The 27,386-nt window shown below is 54.7% G+C and overlaps 2 protein-coding genes across 3 annotated transcripts in view; both read right to left on the bottom strand.

Annotated features, from left to right (window-relative positions):
• Positions 1-496: 496 nt before the first annotated feature.
• ITGB7 (integrin subunit beta 7) lies at positions 497-11,041 on the bottom strand. The gene is made up of 15 exons (XM_007448273.1): positions 10,841-11,041; positions 8,630-8,709; positions 8,397-8,458; positions 8,137-8,307; positions 6,966-7,207; positions 6,229-6,387; positions 5,822-5,917; positions 5,592-5,681; positions 3,191-3,343; positions 2,704-2,897; positions 2,134-2,357; positions 1,666-1,885; positions 1,328-1,536; positions 856-1,016; positions 497-577 (listed from the first exon to the last, which is right to left on the bottom strand). The coding sequence occupies exons 1-15, from the start codon at positions 11,039-11,041 to the stop codon at positions 497-499; spliced, it is 2,343 nt and encodes a 780-aa protein (XP_007448335.1).
• Positions 11,042-18,180: 7,139 nt separating this feature from the next.
• Positions 18,181-27,386, bottom strand: part of RARG (retinoic acid receptor gamma) — a 20,228-nt gene continuing 11,022 nt past the window's right edge. The window contains exons 4-10 of one of the 2 annotated variants that reach the window (XM_007448258.1): positions 22,290-22,438; positions 21,932-22,073; positions 21,089-21,249; positions 20,711-20,887; positions 20,115-20,319; positions 19,563-19,721; positions 18,311-18,633 (exon numbers count right to left, since the gene is read on the bottom strand). In XM_007448258.1, coding sequence (XP_007448320.1) covers positions 18,434-18,633; positions 19,563-19,721; positions 20,115-20,319; positions 20,711-20,887; positions 21,089-21,249; positions 21,932-22,073; positions 22,290-22,438 — 1,193 coding nt within the window. In that variant the 3' untranslated portion in view covers positions 18,311-18,433. Of the gene's footprint in view, positions 18,634-19,562; positions 19,722-20,114; positions 20,320-20,710; positions 20,888-21,088; positions 21,250-21,931; positions 22,074-22,289; positions 22,439-27,386 lie in introns of both variants that reach the window. The other variant, XM_007448259.1, reaches the window with a different exon arrangement.

Here is a 27,386-nt window from a genome sequence, read left to right as displayed (position 1 = left end):
GAGGCCAGACATCGGCAGAGGCAGCGTCTCTCCAAGCGTGGTCTGTGGGCCTCCTGCGTCAGCATTACTTGAGGATTCAGTAGCCCACCCCAGCCCACTGCTGCTTATCCCCAGACAGCCCACATCGTGCGGTCTGTTCTGCACTTCAAGTTTGCGAACCTCTCCTTGCCCTCAGGTGGCAGGAGGAGGCATGCACAAGAGCTTTCCTGAGGCCCAGGCTCTACAGCCTGCTCTGGCCTTGGGGTAAAGCAAACTGACACGTGTGCTCTGAGGTAAGACTCTTTATTGTATACATGGGGGGGTAGCCCCCACTTCTGAGGTAGGGAAGCAAGGTTGCCGCAGAAGGTGGTCCCTTCTCGGGTGTCACTCTAAGAGTGAGGTATGGGTGACCACTCAGCAGTGGATTAGCCCCCTACCAAGCTGCTGACTGCGAGACCCCATGGCCCAATTCCCTCCATGCCAGAGAAGAGCCCTGCAGTGAGTGTCCCTCCCCACCTCAGAGAGGGGCGCCCTCTGCCTCTTGAAAGCAGGGGTTGACAGTGGTCGTGATGGCGCTCTTGTAGAGAGGATTGTTGTCCTGGGGAAAGAAGTTGGAAGTGATGAGGAAAAGTCCCAGGACTCCGATTTTATCTAGTCCTAAGAGGCCAGCCTAGAACTTGGGCAGGAGGACCCCAGGAGCTGATGGGAATTGGCAGAGGAACCAGAGTAAGCCCACAGAGGGGGGCTAGGCCGGCAGCGGGGCGGCTAAGTAGAGCGAGTCAGGGTGGAGGGTGCAACGGTGAGACAGAAAGCAAAGCCCACCTAACCAGGGGAAGTAAGGAAAACCCCACCCACTGGAGTAGCGGGCAGCCTCACCTGCTTCCACTGGAGCTGCTGCTGCTCCTTTTCAAAACGGCTGTATTCTCGGCGGTCATAGATTTCCACTGAGAGCCGATAAGCCAGGACTAGTCCCAGTCCCATGACCACGATGCCCCCCACACAGCTCAGCACGATGATTTGGGTGTGGTCTGACCCCTCTATGGGAAAGAAACGAGACGGCCTAGGAATTGATCACCAGTTACCCGCAGTGTGTCCAGCCTCATCCAGCCTCCCCAGGCCTGCCTGTCACTGAAAACAAAGGGAACCTCCACAGGGTCCAAGGTTATCCTAGTGCTCAGGGCCTTAGCCTTGTCCGTTTGGTCCAGCACCTGCACTTTTGCCCAGATTCATTAGCTCTGCTTCAACCCCCAGCCTGACTTCCCATTGTCTTTACCTCGAGTTCTGAGGCCCTACCCATTAAACTCCCAGGGCTCCATTTGGCATGTCCACAGCATCCCTGCGCACTTACTTTCTGGGGGTCTCACTCTCAGCATGACCCTGCCTCCGGCTTCATCCTTTGCCAGGAAGAAGAAGAGCTGGTTGTCGTGGGTCCTCTCTTTGCACCAGCCATCATCCAGGATAGGGGCCAGAGCCAGAGTCACGTTGGCATGGGCACACGCCAGGCTGCAATTCATGGCCAGAGGACCAGTCCCAAAGGCGCCACACTCTGCGCAGTCCCTGTCCAGCGGGTGCCAGTAAGCAGCTGGACAGATGTCACCCAAACCACATGCAGAAAGAGCAGGTGGGTGGGAGGGGCTCAACGAGCCCTGTGCCCCTGTTCCCAAGGCGCAAGGCCTGAGGGCTCACCTGTGTCTCTCGCATGGCGTCTTGCAGCCTGAGCACTGATCACATAGGGCACCATAATAGCCGTCCAAGCACTGGCAGCGGTTGCAGTTGCAGTATCCATGCCCATTGCACAGCCCTCCCTCGGGACTGACACAGTTGTCTGTGTCCCCGCTGCATTCGCATGCTCTGCCCGTGCGATTGGCATGACAGTGACACACTCCACATTGGCAGCGGCCAAAGCCTGAGGCAGAGCCACGCGCAGGGTGACAATCATACTCCCCACAGGCATTGGACATCACGTGCCACCACAGGCTGCCTACAGCTGACCTGTCCCTGTGCATCCAGTTCCCTCTCAAGTGTGCCGGATACCCTCCAACCCCTACACCAGAATCTTTGATTCCTCCCCTTAGTGCAGAGAAGTTCCCAGAGCCTAAACACCCTTGGGGAAGCCGCTCTGACCCCGTCCTTCTCCCCAAAGTCTCCAGGTACCTCCACAGAGGATTCCCTCATGTCGCTCACAGCTGGCATCATCACATTCGCACAGACGTCCAGAGCTCTGTCCACTGCAGGCGCAGCGTCCACACTGGCACCGTCCCCTCCCACTGCACAGGGGCCCTGTGCCATTGGGGGCTCGGCACCCAGATTCCAGATCCAAGGAGGATAGCTCAGCCTCAGAGCACTCACAGAGCCGACCCAGGTGGCCAGGGACACAGCTGGGAGGGGAAGGCAGGGGAGGGGAGGGGTGGCATAGATTTTGACCATGCCTTGACCTGCCTTTCCCAGAATCCTCTAAACCCAAGATCTCAAGATAGTTGGAGAGCCACCAGCAGCTGACAGGAGGCCAGAATATAATGGAGCACCAAGGAGTATGGCGGGGCAGGGGAGTTCTGGTGGAGGGGAGGGTTTGGCATTTCTGAGAAGCTTCAGGAGGTGAAAATCAGGGTGGAGTCTTGGGATGTCTACGAAAAAGATGTCTAGAGACGCCAGTGGGAGGAGGGAAGGCAAGGGAGAAGGAATACAGGGGAGCCATATAGGTGAAGGGAAGCAGGAGGCCCTCACCTGCACACCCCACATTGTAGGTGCCCCTGGCCGTCACTGCAGTGAGGAGCCTGGAACTGGGTGTCACTGCAGTTACAGTCACACAGTGTATGCAACTCCACAGTCAGCTCCTCTGAGAAGCCTCGGGCTCGGAACCTCAGCAGATGGGGCTCTGGGAGGCAGTGGGTAGCTTGGAGAGTAACCAAAAAATTCACCTGAGGACGGGGCAGGCAGAAATCAAACTAAGATCATGTGTGCTCCTGTATGTGCACGGGCACACACCAAACACACTGGTCATCCAGAGCCCTACTTCCTAGTAAATGAAGGGATAGGGTCGTGCTAACGTCCATCTCCTAGAAACACTCTTGAGGAGGCTGCTCGTTAAAGCTCCTCAGAAAGGATGGGTGGAAGGCTACCCCATGCTTTTTGCTTTGCTTCCTGGGCCTGTCCTCCGTCTCTCCCTGCCTGCTCAATTTCCCACTCCCACCCCCACACCCTTCCTTCTCACTGTCTGGTTGATTCGGACGTGGTTGCACTGGCCCCTGTCACCAGCCTCATCCTGTCTCTTCTCAGGACCTCCACACTGAGAATCGTAGGAGATGTGGACCCCAGGAGGGAGTAGAGAGCGTTCATGTTCAAGGGTCACAGTGGATGATAGGCTCTGTGGAAAGGGAGAAAGAGAGAGTAACCATGTGAAGGCAGGACTCCAACCCCACCTCATGCCCTCTCCAGCTGTTCCAAATCCTGCCAGAAGCCTGCCCTCAGCCCACCTGGGGACTCCTTCCATTCTGCCCAGTCAGGAGGAGTTTCTGCAGGAAGGACCTGTGATAACCTTGAGTGAGAACACAGAATCCAGAGGCTTCTAAAACAGCATTTCAGTGCAGCTGCAGCAAAGGCCTGCTGGGGGTCAGGGGCTGGCCAGCACTGTAAACATGCAGTGGCTGTGTTTTTCAAACCCCAGATCAGGACACATAACCGGTGTGCATACAAGGTCTAAAGGGCAGATTCTTTCAATTGAGTTTGTCCTGGGAAATTTGATATTGTCTCAAATTTTCTTGTCATGGGTTTAGAACATGGTCCCTGTTATCAAGAAGGCTACAGTCTAGTTGCAGAGATAAGACCTAAACCCAAGAAACACAAATTTTTATGGTTCCTTATACCTGTAAAATTTTATGGTTCCTGTGAAGAATATCTCCGAATTATTTATAAGCTTAGTGAAGGCAGTCTCCAGATGTCACATTCTTTATGTACAGATTTGACTGGGGGACAAGTGCCAGCCGTTCCATCTGTTATCTCTGTGACCTTGGGCAAGTCACTTAGCCTCCCTGTGTCTGTATCCCCATTGATGAAATTGGAACACTAGTTTCCAAGCAGGGGTTTTAGTGGGATAAATAAGACAGCAAACTGTGTGTGTACTCGGCACAGTGCTTGGCATGAAATAAAAGCTCAATCAATGTTAATTCCCTTCCTTGCCCAGAGCAGGGCTCCATGCTCTGCACAAATCAGGCACTTAAGATTTATGAATGCAAGACTGACTGAGTGAATGAGCTATTAATGACAGCCACATGCAAACTGTAGGTAAAAGCTGTGGAATGTTACACAAAAAGTGACCGTCCCCTTTTAGTTCTGCCACCCCACCTGAGGGTCCCTTTCCATCTTTCCCCAATGCCCACCCTCACCCTCACCCTCCCCCAACGCTGGCCCCTCACATTATAAGCATCCATGATGAGCTGTACCACATTGCTGGAGTCCTCACTCAGCTCCCCCACTGCAGACTTGGGAATCAGCTTACTCAGCTCCTGTGACGTGAGGAGTTAAGGGAAATGGTGGGTCACAGCTCTAGGGAAATAAGCTTCTGGGGGTCTGGAAGGAGAATGGGCCTGTGAGGGAAGTGAGAAAGGCTGGGAGTGGGAGGGTTTGGCATTCAGACAACTCTTACCTGGTAGACAGGCAATGTGGCACCGGTGACAGCAAAGATGGGCTGGATGTTTGCCGCAGAGAGGGCCTGGGCTACCTGACCCACGGAGGGGTAGTCCTGGGGCAGGGAGTCAGGACAAGGTGAGCACCCCAAGTCCCCCCGACAACACGCAAGGTGCCCTCAACCCAGGAAATCCAGGGTTCCACCAGCTAGAAGAGCCCTGGAGGCTTGGCAAGAAGGAGGGAAGGGCCAGGGAGTGGAGTGACTTGGGTTTGTCTGAGCAGTGGGGGGACATGGAGAGGAGGAACTTCTGGGGAAGATGGCAGGGTGGTCATCACCCGTAAGAACAGTGAGGCTGGAGCGTGGGTTCCTGGGAGGAGAGGAGGTGTGGCTCTGATGGAGCGGGGCAGGTGAGGGTGGCGACTCACAAACTCTGGGCTGCGAGTGTAGAGGCCATTGCTGTCCAAGTGGCAGTGCCCGTCGCTGGGCATGAAAATGCCACCCAACTTGCCATCCCCAGCTGTGTGGAATGTGTCATCTGAAGTGAACACCAGTAGCCGGGACACATTTCTCCAGCCAATCTGCTCCTGGGGTGGGGTCGGGGGTAGGCTGTGTACTTGGGCATGGATGGCCCTTGAGCCACCCCCGCCTGCTCTAGGAGCAAGGATTTGGCCAGCCTTGTTCTGGTCAGTTTGTCCAGCCCTCTGTCTCCAGCTCCCTGCTTCTCCCCAGCCCCTCAAACAGGGTTGCTGCTAGTGGAGGCCTTCTTGTGAATTAGAAAAACATGACTCGGGACTTCCCTGGCACTCCAGTGGTTAAGACTTCGCCTTCCAATGCAGGGGGGTGCAGGTTCCATCCCTGGTTGGGAAGCTAAGATCCCACATGCCTCGCACCGTCCCCTTTTAGTTCTGCCACCCCACCTGAGGGTCCCTTTCCATCTTTCCCCAATGCCCACCCTCACCCTCACCCTCCCCCAACGCTGGCCCCTCACATTATAAGCATCCATGATGAGCTGTACCACATTGCTGGAGTCCTCACTCAGCTCCCCCACTGCAGACTTGGGAATCAGCTTACTCAGCTCCTGTGACGTGAGGAGTTAAGGGAAATGGTGGGTCACAGCTCTAGGGAAATAAGCTTCTGGGGGTCTGGAAGGAGAATGGGCCTGTGAGGGAAGTGAGAAAGGCTGGGAGTGGGAGGGTTTGGCATTCAGACAACTCTTACCTGGTAGACAGGCAATGTGGCACCGGTGACAGCAAAGATGGGCTGGATGTTTGCCGCAGAGAGGGCCTGGGCTACCTGACCCACGGAGGGGTAGTCCTGGGGCAGGGAGTCAGGACAAGGTGAGCACCCCAAGTCCCCCCGACAACACGCAAGGTGCCCTCAACCCAGGAAATCCAGGGTTCCACCAGCTAGAAGAGCCCTGGAGGCTTGGCAAGAAGGAGGGAAGGGCCAGGGAGTGGAGTGACTTGGGTTTGTCTGAGCAGTGGGGGGACATGGAGAGGAGGAACTTCTGGGGAAGATGGCAGGGTGGTCATCACCCGTAAGAACAGTGAGGCTGGAGCGTGGGTTCCTGGGAGGAGAGGAGGTGTGGCTCTGATGGAGCGGGGCAGGTGAGGGTGGCGACTCACAAACTCTGGGCTGCGAGTGTAGAGGCCATTGCTGTCCAAGTGGCAGTGCCCGTCGCTGGGCATGAAAATGCCACCCAACTTGCCATCCCCAGCTGTGTGGAATGTGTCATCTGAAGTGAACACCAGTAGCCGGGACACATTTCTCCAGCCAATCTGCTCCTGGGGTGGGGTCGGGGGTAGGCTGTGTACTTGGGCATGGATGGCCCTTGAGCCACCCCCGCCTGCTCTAGGAGCAAGGATTTGGCCAGCCTTGTTCTGGTCAGTTTGTCCAGCCCTCTGTCTCCAGCTCCCTGCTTCTCCCCAGCCCCTCAAACAGGGTTGCTGCTAGTGGAGGCCTTCTTGTGAATTAGAAAAACATGACTCGGGACTTCCCTGGCACTCCAGTGGTTAAGACTTCGCCTTCCAATGCAGGGGGGTGCAGGTTCCATCCCTGGTTGGGAAGCTAAGATCCCACATGCCTCGCGGCCAAAAAAAACAAAACATAAAACAGAAGCAATATTGTAACAAATTCAATAAAGACTTTAAAAATGGTCCACATCAAAAAAGAAAAAAGGAAAACATGCCTCTTCCTCAAGACATTTTACTCCAATCCACCAGCAAATTGTCAAAATAGATATGCAAACTACAGGGACTATAATACAAAGACCACCCCCTAGAATTGTGAACTGCATAACCATAGGTGGCCATCTTGGCCCCAAGCAGTCCTTCAGACTCAGGGCCCTTCCCCACCCCCTCACCTGGCAGAGGGCAGCCTGCAGAATGGCATCAAAGCCACCTTCAGGCGAGTCCAGGTTTCCGGACACGCTCTGGCGTCCCACCTCCCGTTCGAAGGCCTTAGCATCCTGGGTGAGGGGTAGCACATGGTGAAAGCTGAAGGGCGGCTGGCAGCGCTCCAGTCGGGTGGGGCAGGGGTGGCGAAGCTTGGAGGGCACTGTGCTCACGAAGGGCAGCACCATTTTGTCCACGAAGGAACCAAAGCCTGGGAGGAGGAGTCATGAAGACAGTGCCAGAAGTCACTGGACAGCAGCAGGATGCAGGGTGGGGTGGGGGGGGCACTGCTGAGGACTCAGGAGAGGAGTCCCTGGGAAGTGGGGGGCGGGGGGGACAGTCATAGCAGAGGTGATGGGAGAGGGTGCTCCTAGAGGGCCGGGACCCAGGACCCAGCAGGGGCAAAGGGGTGAGAGCACAGGTTCAGGGAAGTGGAGGATGGAGATGAGGAAGGCACAGCGGTGGGCAGGCAGGGGGTTGGTTAAGGCTGGGGAAGAATGGACGGGTGTGTGGTGTAGCAGCAGCATAAGATGAAGGAGGGGATCTTGAACAGGGGAGGGATGAGTGCAGAATGCAGAATGTACAGCAGGGATAATGGCATTTAGACCTTGTCCAGGAGACACGAGCCTGAGAAGTGGCATCAGGGCAGTGTCCAGGTGGGTGCGTCTAGGGCACTGTCTGACCCTGGGAGCTGTCTGAACACAGTGTCTCCATACTGAAGGCCTCAGTTACCCTTCCAGTAAAATGAGGGGTCCTATTGGACAGTCTCTCAAACCCCCTCTAGCTCTGACCTAGAAGATAGATGTCTTTGGGGAGAGATGTCAGGAACCCGTGGCCTGGCCAGGTCCATTAAAAACCGGGAGAGGGCACAGTGAATATTCTGCCCCTTCATTTCTATGCCCCACATAACCGGCTGGCAAAAAAAACTCAGGGCAGCTGCTCACCTGAGTCTCCCTGCTCTTCCCTTGAGAGCATACTTTCACTTAAGTAAACCCTTGTTTACTTTCTTGAAAAAAAAACAAAAAAACGGGAGAGAGCAGGTGGGGCCCTTGTGTGCCCTAGACATTGGCAGAAGCTAGGGTGGCGGTTGGTTAGAGGCAGAGGGCCGGCAGGTGCGGGGCAGGGCTCCGCTGGGCTCACCAATGCGCACGGAGTGGGTGACTTCCTGCAACCTCACCAGCAGCGCGTGCCCAAGCTGGCGCACGCGCTCCAGGTCGTCCTTCATGGAGTAGCTCAGGTCCATAAGGTAGTACAGGTCCACAGGGTATCCCTCAGCTCGAAGGAAGCGGACCCGGAGCTTCTGGGGCTCTCCTGGGGGTGGAGGTAGTGGGGAGGTCGGTGGGGCGCGGTGGAATCCCAGCCCAGCCCCGGGCCCGGCGGCCCACCACCCCCTAACTCACCTGGCCGCAGCGTGACCCGGACCCGCTGTGGTGCCAGCTGGGTGGCCCCCTCGCCTCGGGGCCTATACAAGCCATTTACAGAAGGGTAAACTGAGGTACATGGAGGGAGGGACTCCCACCGTGTCACACATGAGTGTGTGGAAAGCCAGGCTTGGGTCCCAGGTCTTCTGACTCCCGGGCAAGAGCCCACTCCTCTGTCCTCACCTCACTCTGCAGGGTCGGTGCCAGATCACCCAGCTGGGACAGTCTGCTTGTCTGTGACAGCTTTGAGGCGTGGGCCTGGAAAAGTGAAGTCACCATCGTCACAGCCACCCTGGAGGTATAAAACCAGTTGGGTGTGCAAATTACCTCTCAAACATCCTCCATCCCTTTTTTTTTTTTTTTTTTTTTTGCGGTACGCGGCCCTCTCACTGCTGTGGTCTCTCCCGTTGCGGAGCAACAGGCTCCGCACGCACAGGCTCAGCGTACATGGCTCAAGGGCCCAGACGCTCCGCGGCATGTGGGATCTTCCCGGATCGGAGCACGAACCCATATCCCCTGCATCGGCAGGCGGACTCTCAACCACTGCGCCACCAGGGAAGCCCCCACAGCTACCCCTGAACGCCGTACTTTCTTCCTTGTCAGACCCCACTTCCTACAGCACCGCCCCTTCTCCTACCCTTGTCTGGATGCCCCCTTTCCCCAGACACCCTACCTCTCCACTCCCCCAGTGCCACAGACTTCCTGTTGAGATCTCAGGGACCTCACTGCCATTAAAAAAGGAGGAGCCTGACCTCCTAGTCCAACCTCCCCTGAATGCTCAGGCCAAAATGGGAAGGGGCTCAGACTAAGACCCACAGTCCCTGGGAAGGGGAAGGATAGGGACAGGAGAGAACCCCCCACTCCCTCTCAATGTGTCTGGTACCCCTGGCACTGGCTGGGAAGCCACAGTGGAAGGAAATGGTTAGAGTGGCTTCTCAGCTGACCTGGGTGCCAGCCTCTGGTCGGGGGATTGGAGGAGACAGACATATACCCATCTGTCCCAAGAGTCCCTGCCTGGCACCTCTGGCCTCTGCCTCCCACTGACTCTGAGTCTTCCCCTTCCCGGCCTCCCAGATTCACTATGTGCCTTTCCCCTGGACCCACTCAGTTTTGTGGCTCTGCCTCCTAGTGAGTGTGCCCTCATTTCTTATCTAACTCTCCGTCTTCCTGTGAGAGAGACAGTTCTTCCCCACCCTCCAGTTCAGGCGCCCCTCATGCTCTGCTACACCATGAGCCCTGTCTCTTTAAGGCATAAACAAAAGAACAGCCTGGGGCTTCCTTGGTGGCACAGTGGTTGAGAGTCCGCCTGGCCTGCCGATGCAGGGGACAGAGGTTCATGCCCTGGTCCAGGAAGATCCCACATGCCGCGGAGCGACTGGGCCCATGAGCCATGGCCGCTGAGCCTGCGCATCCGGAGCCTGTGCTCCACAACGGGAGAGGCCACAACAGTGAGAGTGGGGGGGGGGGGGGGGGGGGGGGGGGCACTGGTTTGATCCCTGGTCGGGGAGCTAAGATCCCACATGCATTGCATGGCCAAAAATTAATTAATTAATTAAAATTTCCCCCCCCCAAAAAAGAACAGTTTTGTTTGACCAGCCAGGGAGACACCCTCTCCCCAGCATCCTTCTTGTCACTTAGGTAGCTCAAGCCTTTCCCCCAAAGCCCACAGGCTTCCAGCTCCTTCCTTTCTACCCTCCCAGTCACAGGCTGCTACATACCTAGGAACATGCCCCACCCGCAACACAGATCCAGAGACCCAGTCACATACTTTCTGCAGTGGACTGACCCCCAACATGATGATATTTGGAGATGGGGCCTTTGAGAAGAAATTAGGGTTAGATGAGGTCATGAGGGTAGAACCCTCATGATGGGATTAGATCCCTATAAGAAGAGACACCAGAGAGCTTGTCCGCAGCCCATCTGCAAGCCAGAAAGAGAGTTATCACCAGGAACTGAATAGCTACCACCTTGATCTTGGATTTCACATCCTCCAGAACTGTGAGAAATAAATTTCTGTTGCTTAAGCCCCCTAGTCTATGGTATTTTGCTATGACAGCCCAAGCTGACAAATACACGTTCTCACATGTACACCCACAAAAGATCCCTCTCCCTATACACAAGCGTGAGTTCCAGCAGGAACATTGCTTCCTCCAAATTTATGGTCACAAGTCTTCTCCACATATACACAAATACATAGATACAGACATAAACATACACGCGCAGGAACCTTGTGTGCATGTGTATGCACACACACATACACACACATACAATCACAGACAAGAGTCCTATGTGCACAAACTCAGTCACACACAGAACTACAGAGTGCACCCAGAAAGTCACATAGGTACCCACACAATCACACTCATATATCCAGGCTGTACACACACATACACTTGGTTCAAAGGCCACAGGCCCATCTTTACCAGTTGCTTGCACCATGCACAGCTCGGGTGTGAGAGGATGCACTTTTGACAGGAGGGAGCTGGCTGGCAGGACCCTGGTAGGGACAGCCCAGGATCCCCCCATTCGGTGGTCTCCTGTGGGGATGAGATCTTGGTATCCAGTTCACTTTCACCTCTGCTCAGGGCCAGCAGGAAAACAAGGACCATTGACAAAGCCACCATGGTCTGTAATAGGATATAAAGGGGGACATGTGGGTCCTCAGCGAGGGCCCCCAAGCTCTCAGCCCTCTAAACTTAGCCTGTGGTTTTCCCTCTCAAAACTCTACCCCAACTCTTTTTCTCTCCCCATAGTTTCACTTCCCCCTGTGGATTCAGCAGTTTCTTCAAAATGGCAGGAAGGGGCAGATCCCAGGCTAGGGTACGAGCCTTGGAAAAGACCCAACCCTCCTGCGTGCAGACTTCATGAGGCCAGAGTGGGCAAAATAGCCTGACTAAGAGTCTGGAGAGTGGACCTGGAGGCACTAAGATCTGCACACAGGTCTATTCACTGAGATTCCAAGCCATAGTGGAAAGAGACCCAAACAGGAAACAGACCAGGTCTGGTCCTGCCTCAGTCACTCACTGGCTGGTGTCAAGTCAGATTTTCTCTCTGAGGCTTAGTTTCCACAACCGTAAAGTAAGGGAGTTGAAAAAATAATCTGACAGCCTTTCTAGCTTTCATAACCTTGGATTCTAAAGGAAGAGGGTCAGGGGCTCTAAATAAGGGGGAAAAGTCAGGGATTAGGAATGAGAGGAAATGAAGCTGGAGCAGATGAGGGAGTATGTGCAAGAGGCAGGGAAAGTCAGCTGTAATTGACTGACATGGTAGCAAGAGGAATAAAGATTAGACCATAAGAAGAACTGTCTAAAGGTCTGGGATAATGGAGGAAGGAAGGCCAGGTTTGATAAAAATTTCTCTTTTCTGTACATTGCACAAAGGGGATCTAGATTAAAAATTTTAATAGGCAATTTATTACCATGGTTCAAAAATCAAAAAGTTAAATCCCAATGGCCGTTGTTATAGAAATGGAAAAGCTGATCCTAAAATTCACATGGAATTGCATGAATAGCCAAAACAATCTTGAAAAAGAACAAAGTTGGAGGACTCACACTTCTCACTTTCAAAACTTACTACAAAGCCGCAGTAATCAAGACAGTGTGGTATTGGCATAAGGATAGGCAAGTAGATCAATGGAATAGAATTGAGAGTTCAGAAATAAATCCATCCCTTATGGTCAGTTGATTTTCAACAAAGATGCCAAACCATTCAATACAGAAAGAATAGTCTTCAAAAAATGGTACTGGGATGACTGGATATCCACATGTAAGAGAATGAAGTTGGACTCCTACCTCACAACATATACAAAAATTAACTGAAAATGGACCAAAGACCTAAGTATAAGTTCTTAAAACTATGAAACTCTTAGAAGAAAATATAGGGATAAATCATCATGATTTTGGACTTGACAATGGATTCTTAGCTATGATATCAAAAGCACAAGCAACAAAGGAAAAAATAGATAAATTGGACTTCGTCAAAATTTTAAACTTTTATGCATTAAAGGACACTATCAAGAGAGTGATAAGACGGGCCACAGGATGGGAGAAAATATTTGCAAATCACGTATCTGTTAAGTATCCAGAATATATTAAAGAACTCTAACAACAACAAAGAGAAAAACAACCCAGTTTTAAAATGTGCAAAGGACTTCGATGTTTCTTTAAAGAAGATAGACAAGTGACTAACAACAGATAAAAAGATGCTCAAAACGATTAGTCATCAGGGGAATGCAAATCGAAACCACGAGATACCACTTCACACCCACTAGAATGTCTGTAATAAAAAAAAGGAAAATAAGTGTTGAGGACGTGGAGAAAATGGAGCCTTCATACATTGCTGGTGGGAGTGTAAAACGGTACAACAACTGTGGAAGACAGTTTGGTGATTCTTCAAGAAGTTAAAACACAGAATCACCCTAGCACTTGACAATTCCACCCCTAAGGATATCCCTAAAAGAATTGAAAATGGGTGTTTAAACAAACACAAACTTGTGCAATACTGTTCATCGCAGTACCATTCACAGTAGCTAAAAGGTAGAAACAACCCAAATGTCCATCACCTGATGAATGGATGAATAAAATGTGGTATATCCATACAATGAAATATTATTTGGCCATAAAAAGGAATGAAGGACTGATACATGCTACAACGTTGATGAACCTTGAAAACATTACGTTAAATGAACAAAGCCAGTCATGAACAACCACATATTGTACAATTCCATTGATATGAAATAGCCCGCCTAGACAACTCCATAGAGACAGAAAGTAGCCTAGTGGTTGCCAGGGGTTGGGGAGGAGGGGCAGATGGGGAGTGACTGCTTAATGGGCAGTTTCCTTTTGGAGTGAAGAAAAAGTTCTGGAACTAGTTAGCAGTTACGGTTGCACAACACTGTGAATGTACTTAATGCCCCTGAATTGTACACTTAAAATGGTTAAAATTATAAATTTGATGTGTATTTTACCACAATTTAAAAAACCAAAAAGTTAAGATGATAGAAATCTCTCACTCCTATCCCCCATCCACCCCAGTTTCCACACTTAACTTCAAATAAATAACCATCATTTATTATTATCTTTTGTTGCCTATAATCTTTCTAGAGACTTTTAGTGTATATACAGACTAACATGGACACATATATACTCTCCAAATGATAGAATCAAACAATAGAATTCAACAAATGCTAGAATACTTTACACCCAGTTTTGCATCTTACTTGGTTGGACTAGTTTTCTTGGAGTTCCTGCCACCCAAGAAAATAAAGAACTCTCTTGTTCATTTTTACAGCTATATAGATTTCCATCGCATGGATATGTCATGTTGTATTTAGTCTCTTGTAATGGGAATTTATGTTGTTTCTAATTGTTCACTATTATAAACAACGCTGCAGTGAAAATTCATGGATTTATCATTTCACGTGTGCATGTTGTAGGATAAACCCTGGAAGAGGATTCGTAGGGTTAATAAATAGGTATCATTTGTAATGCTGGTGAGTAGTGCCAACATAACTGACATGAGCTCCTGAAGGGCTGTGCCTGTTCGCGTCCCCGTCAACAGTGCATTTGAAAGGCCAGCTAAACTCCTTGTCGGGAAGCATCTGCATCCTTCTCAGCCTGGGCCGAGACTCGGTACCAGATGATCTGCACGGGCTGTGGCGAAGGGGTGTGGTGCCAAGTTGCTGACCTCCCCTGTCTTGCTCCCCACCACCTGTGACCTCAGGCGTAGTAGATATATATTTAACAGAGCCTCCACCCTCCTGTGAGAGGCTAGCCCAGGGCTCAGCCTCAACGTAACCTCAGCCTCGTTGGCTCTGCACGCCTGTGGTCGGTGAGGCTGGGGATGCTGCAGCACGGAGCCCAGTTTTGACTCATCTCTCACAGGTGGGGCTCCGGGCCACACCGTCCCCCAGGATAGGAAAGTCCCAGAGGGTTCAAAGGAATCACTCATCTCCCCTAAAGGGGGCCCTTGGGCTCCCCTCCCCAACCCCCTTCTCCCCTCCTCAGGATACGTGACCTGCCACCTGCTTCTCTTAATCTGTCTCTCCCTGTCTCTGTCTCCCCTTCCTAGTCAGAGATCTGATTCCATCTTGCAGCTACTTTTCTCTTCTCCACTTCTTCACGGTTCTTTGTTTTACTTCCTTCCCCACTCTGATCCTAACCGTAGAATGGCAGAATCTTCTATTTCAACCCCCTCTTTTTGCAGATGGAAACCCGAATCCCAGAGTGGTGAGTGACTTGCCCAAGGTCCCCCAGCAAACTACAGCAGAGCAGGGACTGACACAGGCCAGGCCTCTCGCTTTGTTTGCTGCTTTCCTCCCCTCCAACCCGGGCACCATCTTCATGGAAAGTTGTGCCTTCTCCCCACCAGCCCCAATGGGCTCTATCTGATCCCCTTTCTCTTTCCTTCTGGCCTTCCTGTATCTTCGCTTCTCTCCCTCTGGGGTTATCCATTTTCCTGGACTTAATTTTGACTCCAATACATACCCCGCTGCCCCCTGAGCAGCTGAGAGAGAGAGCATCTCCCCAACCCATCCAGATCTCCCAAGTCAGGAGGAACCCTCTGCTGCCCACTCAGAGTCACAAGGAGGGGACAGAACTGAGCCGCTGAGCCACAGTCTTCCAGGAGTGTGGGATCTGTGGCCAACCGGGAGGAGGCCTGAGCCGAGCACAAGGCATCAGGCAGCAGGGATGGCAGCTGGGGAGTAATATTGGGAGAACCTTACCTCGTCATAATCCGTTAACACATAGCCAGCAAGCAAATGATAGCACTCGTGCATCCCCTACCTCCTTTTTCTCTCTCCAGTCCCACTCTTGGGAAACCAACACAAGAGGGATGGGTGGGGGGAGGGAGGGCTTGTGAGACTGGAAGAGGGAACAGGAACAGGAGATCTTGGGAATGCAGAGAGGTCTTCAGAGCCTTTCTCAAGACTCAGATGAACCCTGGGTGTCTTCAGGTCAGAGCCCTCTTCCCAGGAGGTTAGGACCAGGTGGGGCCTGGGCGGGTAGGAGAGGAGGCAGGAGAGCTGCTGCCCTGGTACTCACAGGTGCCTGCGGAGCAGCCCTTCCTCCCTCCGGTGGTAGCAGCAGCCTTTGTGTACTGATCTGGGAGGCTGCAGAGGAGGAAGTGACACGCCCCAGGGTGGGGGAGACTTGGGGCTGGTGGGGGTGACTGACCTAGGAGAAGGTGGAGCAGATAAGGGTGAAATTGGGCCAAGGGAGTTGATGATCCAGGGATCTGGACGAAGGAAGCAAGGAAGCTCATCTGTTGAGCACCCATTATGTACTGGATGTATCATCATGTTACAATTCATTCTCACAGCAGCAACCTCATGACATAGGTGTTAACCTCCCTCCAGCCCCCTAATTTTACAGATATAGAGGCTTAGAAGTACAAAGTATTTTGCCCGAGGTCACATAGTTAGCAACTAGATGGTCTGGATTTAAATCCAGGTCTGCCTGCCTCCCAAACTGATGTTCTATTTCCTCATATAGGAACATGACAGGAAGGAAGAAATATGGAGGCAATAAGTACTGTCGGAGGGGGAAATTAGTGACTATTGTTCATTCTGAAAACCTGGTGCCCACTGTCTTACAGTGTGTGCTTAACTACACAGGCTCTGGAGCCAAACTGCCCAAGTTCAAATCCTAGCTCTATCGCTTACTGGTAGTGGGACCCTAGGTAAATTACTTACCCTTCCTGTGGCTGTTTTCTCATCTGTCAAGTGGAACTCATAGCATTATTGTGAGAATTAAGTGAGGGGCCCGGGACGTGGGTGGAGGAGGCAAACTGCGCAAAGCTGAGCACGGGCATGGCAGCTGGAGCTGGGCAGGGACGAGGCTGCAGGAAAAGGAGGCTGAGGCCCACACTTGACCACAGGGAGTTTTGAGAGGGAACTGGATGTGATGTCTGTTCACAGGTCTGTCTCCTCCACCGGCAAGGGACTGACTGAAGCCGCAGGGTCCATCTCCTAGCAGGTGTTCAGTGAACATCAGATGGGTCGTAGGAGGAGCAACTGGGGAGAAGGGCATCCTCCTCTGGGTGGGCTTCAGCCACTGGCTCAGACCTCTTGCCCTTCCCCCACAACCAGGGTTGCCATGGCAATGACCCCTCCTTCCCCACAGGCCCTGTGGTTTCCTCTAGTTTCTTTCACTTTCTTCTTCTGCTTTCCCCCCTCTCCTCTCCTCCACCACTCCCACATCCTCAGCCTCTCTCTCCCACATGCACCGGTCGGGTCATCGGTGAAGACAGCCAGGCGCAGGTAGGCAAGGCACTGTCCCAGGGAAGAAGGTGGGTGGCTGTGGGTGTTAATGGGGAGTCACAGGGGGCAGGGGAAGAGTCCAGGGGCGCAGAGGCCAAAGTCAATGGGGCTGAGGTTGGGGTGTTGCAGAGGTTAAGGCCTGCAGGGGCAGGGAGAGGTATTAGGACAGAAAGTAACAGTGGGGTCGTGGAGGGCAAGCAGGGTCACAGCGAGAAGGGTGGGGGCAGAAGGAGTGACTCAGAAGGTGATAGTGGGGTCACAGTGTAGGCAGCTTATGGGGTGAGGGGCTGGCATAAAGCAGAAACACTGTAACTTAGATGTACACCGTGGTTCTTTTCTTCTGGGGCCAGGGACCCTCATGAGAACCAATTGAAACTGCCTCAAACCCCCTCCCCAGAGAAGGGCAGATGTGCATGTATACAGAACTGGGGGTGGGGATAGCCTAAAAACCTCTGAGGCCCAGGACCTTACTAGAGGTTCACAGAGTCCAATCAAAGCTCCAACACCTGGTGATCATGGAGGCCCAGACACTCAGGACAGGCCCCTGTGGACTCCCTTTCCGCCACCTTCCCACCACACCCAACCAGATACATTTCATCCTATTTCTTTAGTTCCCCTAAGAAAGCTGCAAAATCCACCCTCCCCACCCAGTCCCTCTGCAGATCAGCTCCTTGCTTCCCCCCTAGAGGGAGCCACATCCCATGAGTTTCCATCACTTTATTTGCAAAAATAGAAAACTCAGCAATATGCGACACAGCGGGGTGGAGGGGAGATGTAAACAGGGGAGGGGACAGCACCCTGACCCCCCCAGAGAAAAAGGGGAGCCAGTGGGAATCTTATTTGGCAGCTAAATACAAACTGGGGATTGGAAGAAGGGAGGGGTCACAGGGGCCCTGGGCTCCCCCTCCCAAGACCCCTGGAGGAAGGGGTCAATTCCAGGGTGTAAACAAAAGCTAATAAATAAATAGAGGCTTCCTCTGGGTCACGGTGGGATCAGCTAAGCAGTGCCCACCCCCCCCTCCCTGGGCCAAGCTGCTCTGGGGGTCACGGGGGGAAGGCACCAGGGGGAGAGGGATCCCCTGGCCCCTCTGTAGTGTAGGAGGGTTCCTGCCCCATGGCTGAGATGGGGGGCAGGGGGAGCCCAAGGCACATGACAGGACTGGGGGAGGGGCTTGTAACTGAGGGCATAAGGTAAACTCTGGGCCCAAGCAAAGAAGTGCAGAATGGATCTGCCTCTGTCCCTTTCACCCTCTGGCCCCCCACAGAAATGCAGGGCCCCACCTGCCCCACCCTGACCTGGCACGAGGACGGGGGCACAGCAGGCAGCGTGCACCCAGCAGGTGCCTTACGCAGCATTACCCCCCCGCCTTTGGTCTCTAGTGTTCCTATTTGCTCCCAGAGGCCTAAGCACCCGGCAGAGGAAGGGGCTGTGGAATGGCAGGGTCTTCCTCTTGCCCTGGGGAGCCTGGGACCCTGGTGTCTGAGGGGCAGTGCTGAGATTTTAGAGTCCAAACTCAGGCTCACCCCTCTGCCCTCTCTCCTGGAGGGAACAGGGCAGGCTCCCAAGACTGGAGAGGGAGCCGGTTAGAGGAGGAAGGGGATGAACACGGAGGCACCCCTGGAAACTTTGGCAAAAACAAGGAGCTCAGTGGAAGGGGTGGGGAGAGGGCAGAGCAGGTCCTCCCTCAGTCACTGGCAGTGTCTGGGAGATGGTCAGTCTGCTGCCTGGAGCCCCCAACCCCTGAGACAGGGGAAGTCAGGGGCCCTGGTCAGGGTGGGGGCTGCGGCCCCCTCTGCCCTGGCCCCCAGGAACCTCATCCTCGCTGGAGGCCTTCGGGTGGGGGCCAGGCTGCGAGGAGTCGTCCTCAAACATTTCGGGGTTCTCCAGCATTTCTCGGATCAGGGGAGGCATCGGGCCCGGAATCTCCATCTTCAGGGTAATGGCCCTTTCCGCTCCTACAATGGAGGGACAAGGAGGTTCGGGGGGGCTGAGGTACAGCCCCTAAGGCTGACACCTTAACCTTGCTGGACTGCCCTCTAACTCCCCTCTGGGGGCTCCCAGCACAGGCCTGCCACCTCTGTCACCCTCTCCCTATTCTAGGGTTCCCGGGGACTGCTCCTCTGCCTGGAGCCTCTGCCTGTCTTCTCTGCCAAGCCTGTTGCCCATCCGTCCCATCCTTTCAGTCTGTCTCCTCAAAAATCACGTGGTGCCCAATTGCAACCCCACTCCCTGGACCCTGGACCCCCGCCCCCAATGTCCATAGCTTGCCAAGCCTGTTGCCCATCCGTCCCATCCTTTCAGGCTGTCTCCTCAAAAATCACGTGGTGCCCAATTCCAACCCCACCCCCTGGACCCTGGACCCCCGCCCCCAATGTCCATAGCTTGCCAGTTGTTCCTAGGGCTGTCCTTTTTTTTTTTTTTTAGGGCTGTTCTTAATAACATTTATAATTAGAACTAATATTTATCAAACACTATCTACCAGGCATCCTCCTAAACCAGTACTGTCCAACAGAACTTTCTGTGATGAAGGAAATACCTCCTCTGTCCAGCGCAGGAGTAACTGGCTACACAGTGTTACTGAGCACTGGAAATGTGGCTACTGCAACGGAGGAACTGAATTTGTAACTCAGTGCAGTTCTAAGCCCATTGTGTGTTAACTCGTTTCATCCTCACAAAACTTAGGAGGTAGGTGTAAGTCTAGCCCAGTTTACAAGCAGAAAAACAATAAAAGAAAAGCACTTGCCCAAGTGTCCCCACTAGCATGTGGCTGAGCTAGGATGCTCACGTAGGCTGCCTGGTTCTCACCCACTCTGTTCTTGTCTCTGCCTGACCCAGGAGACCAGCAGCTCCGGGAAGAGAGAGGGGAGGCTCGCTCCCGACTAACCCTTGGTGCTGATGCCCCGGAGGTCAGTGATCTTCATGAGCATCCTCGGGAACATGTAGGGCTGGCTGGGCCGTCGCCGCCGGGCATAGAGCCTCAGGGCTTCCAGCAGCGGCTCCTGAAGCTTGTCCACTTTCTCAGGCTCCTCCAGGTCCATGCGGTCTGTGGGGACAAGCACAGGGGAGTAAGAGAGGAAGAGATGGGGAAGACAGGACAAGTGGTCCTGCCCTATGGCCCTCCAGGCCCCAAACTTTGACCATGAGCCCCACCCAGGACATCTCCCCTGTTCCAATCCCTTCCCCGCCTCTGGCAAGAGGTTTTCTCTGGTAAATCACTCCTGCCCAGACCTCTATGTCAGCACTAGTATCGGGGGTCTCCTCAGCTCCCCCTGGCTCTTCCCCTCTTCTTGTACTTTGTTCCAGGCTGCCGGGGAGTCTGTACTGGAGCTGAGGAGTCTATGGGTGGGACCAAGGTCTCCCGCCAGGTGGGAGATAGATCAGGTGTAGGGTGTGGTGGGAAAGCAGTCCGAGCAAACGCCAGGGGGCGCTCCCGCACCTCCGCAGATGAGGCAGATGGCACTGAGCAGCCCTGTCTCTGTATCATCCATCTCCAGTGGCAGGAGCTGCCCAGCAAAGGCAAAGACGAGGTCTGTGAGGGGCCCGAAGCCAGCATTGTGCATCTGGGTCCGGTTCAGGGTCAGCCCATCAGAGAAGGTCATGGTGTCCTGCTCGGGGGTGTACCTTGTGCAGATCCGCAGCATCTGGAGGTAGGCAGGGGGCAGGGTTAGTGCTGTTTCTGGGAAGGAGCGCTATGGGGGTGGGGAAAAGAGGGAATGAGGTGCAGGTGGAAAGTGAGGAGGTTAGGTCCTGAAGGAGGGCCACCTGAAGCCGGCAGGGGGAGCGAGGCAGAGAGATGGAGGGTCTGAAGTTGGGGGAGGGAAGAGAAGTCAGAAGGAGGCAGGGCACCCAGAAGTCTAGGATCAGATCTCAGGGGCAGAGATTAAGACAAAAAGAGCTTGGGTTTCGAGGAGATCTGGGGAGTCCCAGATTGGAGTGGGGAAGAGAGATAATGCAATCTCTGTGTGGACCAGCTCTTTGGTCTCATATGAGGGTCAGGCTGTGGCAGAAGATGGGCCACGGGTCTTAACTTACTAGGATGTCCAGGCAAGCAGCCTTGAGCAGAGTGATCTGGTCAGCAATGCTGAGCCCTGTAAAGCCGGGCAGCCGTTTGGCAAACTCCACAATCTTGATGATGCACTTGGTGGCTAGCTCGCTGAACTTATCCCACAGCCCCAGATCCAGCTGCACCCGGTGGTCTGCACTGGAGTTCTGCAGGAAGGTCCGGTTAGAACACAAACGAAGGCCTGTCCTGGGCGCTGTCTTCTTTCTGCCAACACCCCAGGCTCTCCCTTCTGCATTCGGATGCCCTCCTTGTTTGTCAGCACCGGACCATGGCCTCCAACACAACCCCTACCCATTCTCCAAAGTCAATGGTCCCCTGCCCTCACTGGGGCCCTGCCCACTCCTCACCGTGGTGTATTTGCCCAGCTGGCAGAGCGAGGGGAAGGTCTCCTGATGGGCTTTGCTGACCTTGGTGATGAGCTCTTCTAACTGGGGGCTCAGCTCATAGCTGTCAAGTGACCCTTCTTCCTTCACCTCTTTCTTCTTCTTGTTCCGATCATTCCGCACAGCTGGGGGTTGGAGGCGCAAGGAGAGGATCAAGACCCTCAGAACCTCCCTCTGGGTATCCCCTCTTACCCTAACTTAATGTGCTCCGGAGCATCCCTTCCCTGGGACCCTGGGTGGGGCCTCAGTTTCCCTGTCTCCTACACTAGCTCCCATTCCCAGGCTGGCTCTCCCCAGCCCCACCCAGGGCCTGCAGGCCCTACTCCCTCCCCAGGCCCTTCGGCTCCATCCTGCCCTTCCTGTCACCCTGCAGGAGCTGGGGAGGGGGGGCAGGATATGCAGGCAGCAGGATATCCACTTATAGCCTTGGCCGCACAATGGTGCAGGGGAGGGGGGGCACCCCAGATCCACCTCAGGCTCAGTCCTGGGAGCAGGGGAGGAGACTGGCAAGCCCCCCTAACTTCCCCATGAAACAGGGAATGTGCACCGGTAACACCCCCCCCCCTTCACTCATTCAGAGGAAGGGTTAAGCTCTGAGAAGAGAGAATGGGAAGGGGTGGGGTCTCCTGGGTGAATGGAGCTAATCAAATAGGACTGGCCAGGGAGGAGGCACAGCACTCCAGGGCTCCAGGGCGGCTGGAGGCTGGACTTGCAGAGGTCAGGAAAGTGGGGGTGGCCAGTGGGAAGAGGGTGGCAACCACAGGGTAGGACAGGAGCACTCCTGCCCAGGCAGGCCTAAGGGCCTACCTTCCTTGGACATGCCGACTTCAAAGCACTTCTGTAGCCGGCAGTACTGGCAACGATTCCGGGTCACCTTGTTGATGATACAGTTTTTGTCGCGGTGACATGTGTACACCATGTTCTTCTGGATGCTGCGGCGGAAGAAGCCCTGGAGTTGGGGGTAAGGGAGGAGGGTCAGTGAAGCAGGATGTTGGGAGTACCAGCCTCTCACAGGCCTTGCAGGCCTGAGCCAATCTATTAACCACCTCTGTGCAAAGCAGCCAGTCCCTCCCACCTCAGAGTGATACCCACACACACACAGTGAGTCTCTGATCTCATGCAGGTAACTGGATGCCCAGTGCGCCCGCCTCCAGCACGTACACACCTTGCAGCCTTCACAAGAGCTGACCCCGTAGTGGTAGCCAGAGGACTTGTCATTGCACACGAAGCACGGCTTGTAGACCCGGGGAGGTGGAGGGGGTGAGGGCGAGCTGGGCACCATCTCCTCTGAGCTAGTGCTCTGTGTCTCCACCGCTGCAGGGAAGCAGTGATGTGAGGCTCAGGGAAGAAGGACCCCTCAGATCTCTAGGCATCCTCATCAGATACACACTGCCCCCCCATTCCCACTTCCTCCTCTGGCTCAGCGGTGACAACACCATCGCCACCGCAGTGATTTAAAGTCCCAACAACCCATATACAGCCCCATAGTAAACACGTCCAGAAACCCCTAAATGACCACTACGACCTCCCGGTCTGGCCATCTCCCCCTACAATAATGCCCTACAGGACACTGCTCAATTCTCCAAATTCTAGGTCGAGGCCATCCCAGAAGTTAAATTCTCTGGGCCTCAGTCTCCCCAGCTACAAAGTAGGCGTGTTACGGCCCGTGGCTCTTAACTCTCTAGTCACTCCCTCTCACATCGGGTCCCTGCCGGGTAGTCTCCCTCCTACCCTTCTCCTCACGAGGCCATAGATCTGGGTGTGAGGAGGCCAATCCCAGACCACCTGTGGCTAGCACCTGGCTAAATGGCCGGGAGGCTCAGGAGGCAGAACAGAACCTCGTTTTCTCTCAAGCAGTACAGGGTAGACAATCCTTGAGCTTCTCCCCCTCATATCACCCCCCAAATAATCGCCAGTGTCCTTTTCCCCAGAAACCACAGAGACAGTGGAGGAAATGGGACACAGGTATTGGGAAGGTAGGTTAGGGCATATGCAACAGCCTTATTTTACACCCAAAGAAACTGAGGCCAAGAGAGAGAAGCAACCAGCCCAGTGCCACACTGCCAGTTATGGTGGAGCCAAGGCTCTCAGGTCTTCTAACTAGATCTACGTGACCTGGCCAGGAGTTGGAGAAGTTGGGAAAGGGAGACAGGTATTTGCTCAGATTCTCAGGTCTAGAAGCTGCTGGGGGTGTAGCAAAGCAGAGAAGTCAGGCGACAGTGGGTAAACAGGGCTGATGGGGGAGGGGAGCCATCTCTGGACCCTCTCTGAGCCGTGTCTTCACTCCTAAACTTCCCCTGCAAATACCCTAACACAACTCAAAAGAGATCTCCGCCCATGCCACGCACAGTGTGGGGGGGAGGACGCCCTCTGTTTGGGAGGCTGCTGAGTAAACCTCTTTTGGGTGTGTGGCTCATCTTCAGAGGCTTGAAAAAAATCTACAAATTATTCAACCTGTAGGACCAGTTGCCCAAACCTGGAGGGCCTAAGTTAATGCAAGAAAACCCTAAGACCCTCCCTAAGGAGTGTCCCTTGCTTGCACCCACCTCATGAACACCTTCCTTCTAACCTGCTGTAGCCCACCTGGTCAGAAGTCCACCCAGGCCACCAGAAGGACAGAAGGAAGGCCCAGACGTAGGGGTTCCAGGCTAGCTCCACCCTCCCCACAGGAGGAAAGCCCTCCCCACCCCCCGGCACACACAGACACTCAATTAGCATAAGAATCCAGCTGGAGTGAGATTCCCCAATGAAAAAGGAGAGAGGAGGGGAGGAAAGGAGGGTGCCTGGAGTCTATTCAGGACCTGGTGGGAAATCCGGGGTCGGGACCGGGGGCGGGGTGCGGGGGGAGGCGGTTGGTGCTGAGAGATGGGGGGCGGGCTGGAATGCCTTTCAGGATGGTCCCGGTGTCCTCTGAGGGCACATGTGCTGCCCACAGGCCAGTGCATGGGGTGGTGCTCACTCGGCGCTGACGCCCTCCCTGCCCGCAGAGCGCTGCCTCATTTCCTCTCTTGCAAAAGGGCCTGGGTGTGGTCAGACTGGCATGGGCCAGTGCCAGCCAATTATTATGAGACTGGGGGTGGCAGGGAGACAGGCCCAGGGGCAGCTTTTCTCATATGCGTGGTACTGTCACCCCTTCTAGGAACCCCTCTGGCACACTCCCGTCCCTGAACCCTAAAGCACAGCCCAGTAGCTCTGGTCAGTCTGGGAGCAAAGGGCACAGGAAGGCTAATCGTTGTCACTCCACTGAGATTCCCTTCTCAACCCTGGGCAGAGACCCCAGCACCAGGGGGATGCTGCTCCTGGCTAAGCAGGGGCCCCTGCAGGGGAGGAGGGGGGTGGCTCTGGGGTTTTCTCCTTTTAAAGCCCAAATTGCTGAAATTGAGGAAATTCCTGGCCAGGCTGTGCGGAGCTTCAAACAAACTCTTTATAACCGGCTGTAAACACTCCCAGCTGCGAGGCCCAGGGCCGAGAAGCCTGGACTCACAATCTGACACACACCTCCTTGGAGACACTCTCACATGTCAACAACACACTGGGCACAAAAGCAGGCACTTTACCAATGGGCTCCTATACCCCAACGGGACCCTGGCACAAAAGGACACCCAGGCAGGCGGGCACAGAGGCACACTCACTCCAGCCACAGTGGAGCTGGATGCACAAGTCATAAGGAGGACACACAACACCCAGCGCTCGCTTCACAGTTGCAAGCGAGAAGCTCTGCCCCCAGACAAACACCCATGGCCTGCCAACGCAGCACCAGGACACCGACGCTGCCAAATACAAACACACCAAAGGACGTCTTTCCTTCCCTGGATTAGACACACAGGTCTAAACTACTTTCTCTCTGAAAGTGTGTGGAGCAGGCCTGAGGCCCACCAAGACCCTAGAGGCCAAAATTGTTGGTCCAAACTGAAATGCAAAAACATACTGCCAGCCAAGTCCCACAGGCTTCCCTGGGCCTGAAAAAGACGGGGCTCCTGCCCAGCCCCCACAAAAACCCTTCCTGGGAGATTCTCTCCATCTCAGCACCCCTCCCAACATACCCCACATCCCCATTCTATTGGGCCATGAGAGAAGGTTAAGAATTCACAAGGATTTGGTGCAAGGCAATAGTTCACGCTTTCCCAGCCCTTTAAATGCTACGCTTTTCATTCTTGCCCCACCCCACCTCACGGTACGGTCTCCTGTTTGCCACCTCCCTCTTCCAGTCTCCCAGTTGTTAAATCTGAGCAGCTCTGCCCTGCAACCAAAAGACCGAAAAAAAAAAAAAAGCTGATCTCGTAAACAGCGCTGCCGAGTGCCAAGGAGCGAGGCGCGTTGGTGGGGGCTCAGTGACCCCGCGCGCGCACTCCCAGGGCGCCCGCCGCCCGCCCCTTCCCAGCGTGCCCCCCAGCCCCGCGTCCCCGGGCTCCGAGCGCCGTCCCAGCCCCGGGGAAATTCGGGGGTGTTCCAGGCTCCCCTCCCCACCCCCCGACCCCCGCCAGGCACTTCAGCCTGGGCTTCAAAGCCGCCTCTCATCTGGACTTCATTTTTACTGCCTCTCAATCCCCGGCTTTTTATTACCGCTCTGGAAAGGGGTTCCAGGGCCCCAGGCCTGGCATCTCCCATTTCACAGAGAAGGGAAGGTGGATATTTGGGGACCCAGGAGTCCCGCTCCCCCCACCGCTGCCACCTCCAGGTCACTCCTCACCGTAAGACCAACTTTTCTTGAAACTTTTCGCTTCCTACTGAAGTTGTGGGCTCGAGCCATAGGAAAAAGTGCACACAACCCTATACACATTTCCAAAAATTTCTTTTCTCAATGGGGGAGGGGGACGCCAGAACCCAGCCTGGCCCCGCTTGCGTGCACAACCCCTTACACCCCGCACGCAGCACACACAGAGAGTGCACGCTCGAACACAGCACTTTCCAAAACCGCCCCCGCAGCCACGCAGGGCACACGCCCTCCCGGCCTCAAGTCACAAACATCCCCACACGGGGCCATGCCGACCTGCCAACGCTGGCGGAGGGCGACGCTGCGTGGAGAGACCCTTACGCCCACACCCGCACCGCCTAAGCGAGGCGTTGCACACTCCAGGGATGCACACGCTCTGCAAATAATATTTTTACACTCGCGACTTCCCACATGGACTTTACAAACTCCACTCACGGTCCTGGGTGCCATAACCCTCCCGGGCCACGGACCTGCCGGCACAAACTACCAACGCACCTCGGCCTCTCCCTATCCCCGGGAACTCTGGAGGGTCACCAACCACAGGTCCTAGCTATACACCCACCATAAAACACACACACACACTCCAAACACTACTGCACACACCCAAAGGAGTCGCTGAGGCCCCCACGTTTAAAGGGCCAGTACCTCTTTCCTACACACCCGGCCCTCACATGGAAAGGGTCAGAATCTCCGCTTGCAACCCAAGTCCACCTTTTATACACGGAACGAGAGAGCCGCTGCCTGTCCCGCACCCCGCACCCCACCCCCAGTGTAGGGCTCGGGTACCTACATTGCAGACTGGCGGGTTGCGGCCAGGCAAAAGACTCGAGTCCGGCGAAACAGGAGCTGCCGGTGGCTCTGCGCAGCAAGCCGGCCCCGGGTCCGGCCGCCCCGTACAGCCGTCGCGGACCCGGGGCAAACGTTTCCATGCAGTCGTACATCGCGACCCGGCTTGGAGGGAAGCTGGGTGCTAGAAACACCGAGGACCCGCAGCCGATTCCCCCTCCTCCCCCGGCGGCGCCCCGCTCCTGGAGGGGGGGAGGGGGAGGGCTAGCATAGGGCGCCGGGCTGCATAGGGGGTAAGGGGTGGGCGGGGAAGAAGGGGATCCCCAGCAGGGGAAAGGGACTGGGCGGGGCGCAGAGCCGGGGCTGCCGCTCCAGCCGCGGTCCGCCTCACTCTGGGCGCCTCGGCGGCTAGCACTGGGGAGACGTTTTGTAAAAGCGAAGCCCGGCGGGGTGGGGGGTGGGGCTTGGAGAGCTAAGGGGGCCGGGCACCAAGATGAGCAGAGCTGGGAGTGGAACACACGCACTCGCACCGTGGCGCGCTTGCTTGCTTAGACACACATCCGAGCATGCATTTATCTTGGCAGGCACTACGCATCTGCAAATAGGCAATAGTGCACATGCATGTCTGCACGCGCATAAAATTAGAGGTGCACACACGTTTTTGCAAACACAGCTGGCTCGGGAGAACGCTTGCAAGGATTCTCTCTCCACAGCTCGGAGGCTTTGCAAGCCTTTGCACTTAGGCGCGTGCCAAGGTCGGGG

Source organism: Lipotes vexillifer, unplaced genomic scaffold, assembly GCF_000442215.2.
Source record: "Lipotes vexillifer unplaced genomic scaffold, Lipotes_vexillifer_v1.1 scaffold2700, whole genome shotgun sequence".
Taxonomy (NCBI): domain Eukaryota; kingdom Metazoa; phylum Chordata; class Mammalia; order Artiodactyla; family Lipotidae; genus Lipotes; species Lipotes vexillifer.
This window is presented reverse-complemented; position numbering and strand designations above follow the sequence as displayed.

Coding starts and splice junctions, on each gene's coding strand:
- ITGB7 (XM_007448273.1), bottom strand. CDS start 11,041: ATGGTGGCTTTGTCAATGGTCCTTGTTTTCCTGCTGGCCCTGAGCAGA. Junction 7,208..8,136: donor CACCCACTCCGTGCGCATTG/GTGAGCCCAGCG, acceptor TCCTCCTCCCAG/GCTTTGGTTCCTTCGTGGAC. Junction 2,358..2,703: donor CTACAATGTGGGGTGTGCAG/GTGAGGGCCTCC, acceptor TTCCCCTCCCAG/CTGTGTCCCTGGCCACCTGG.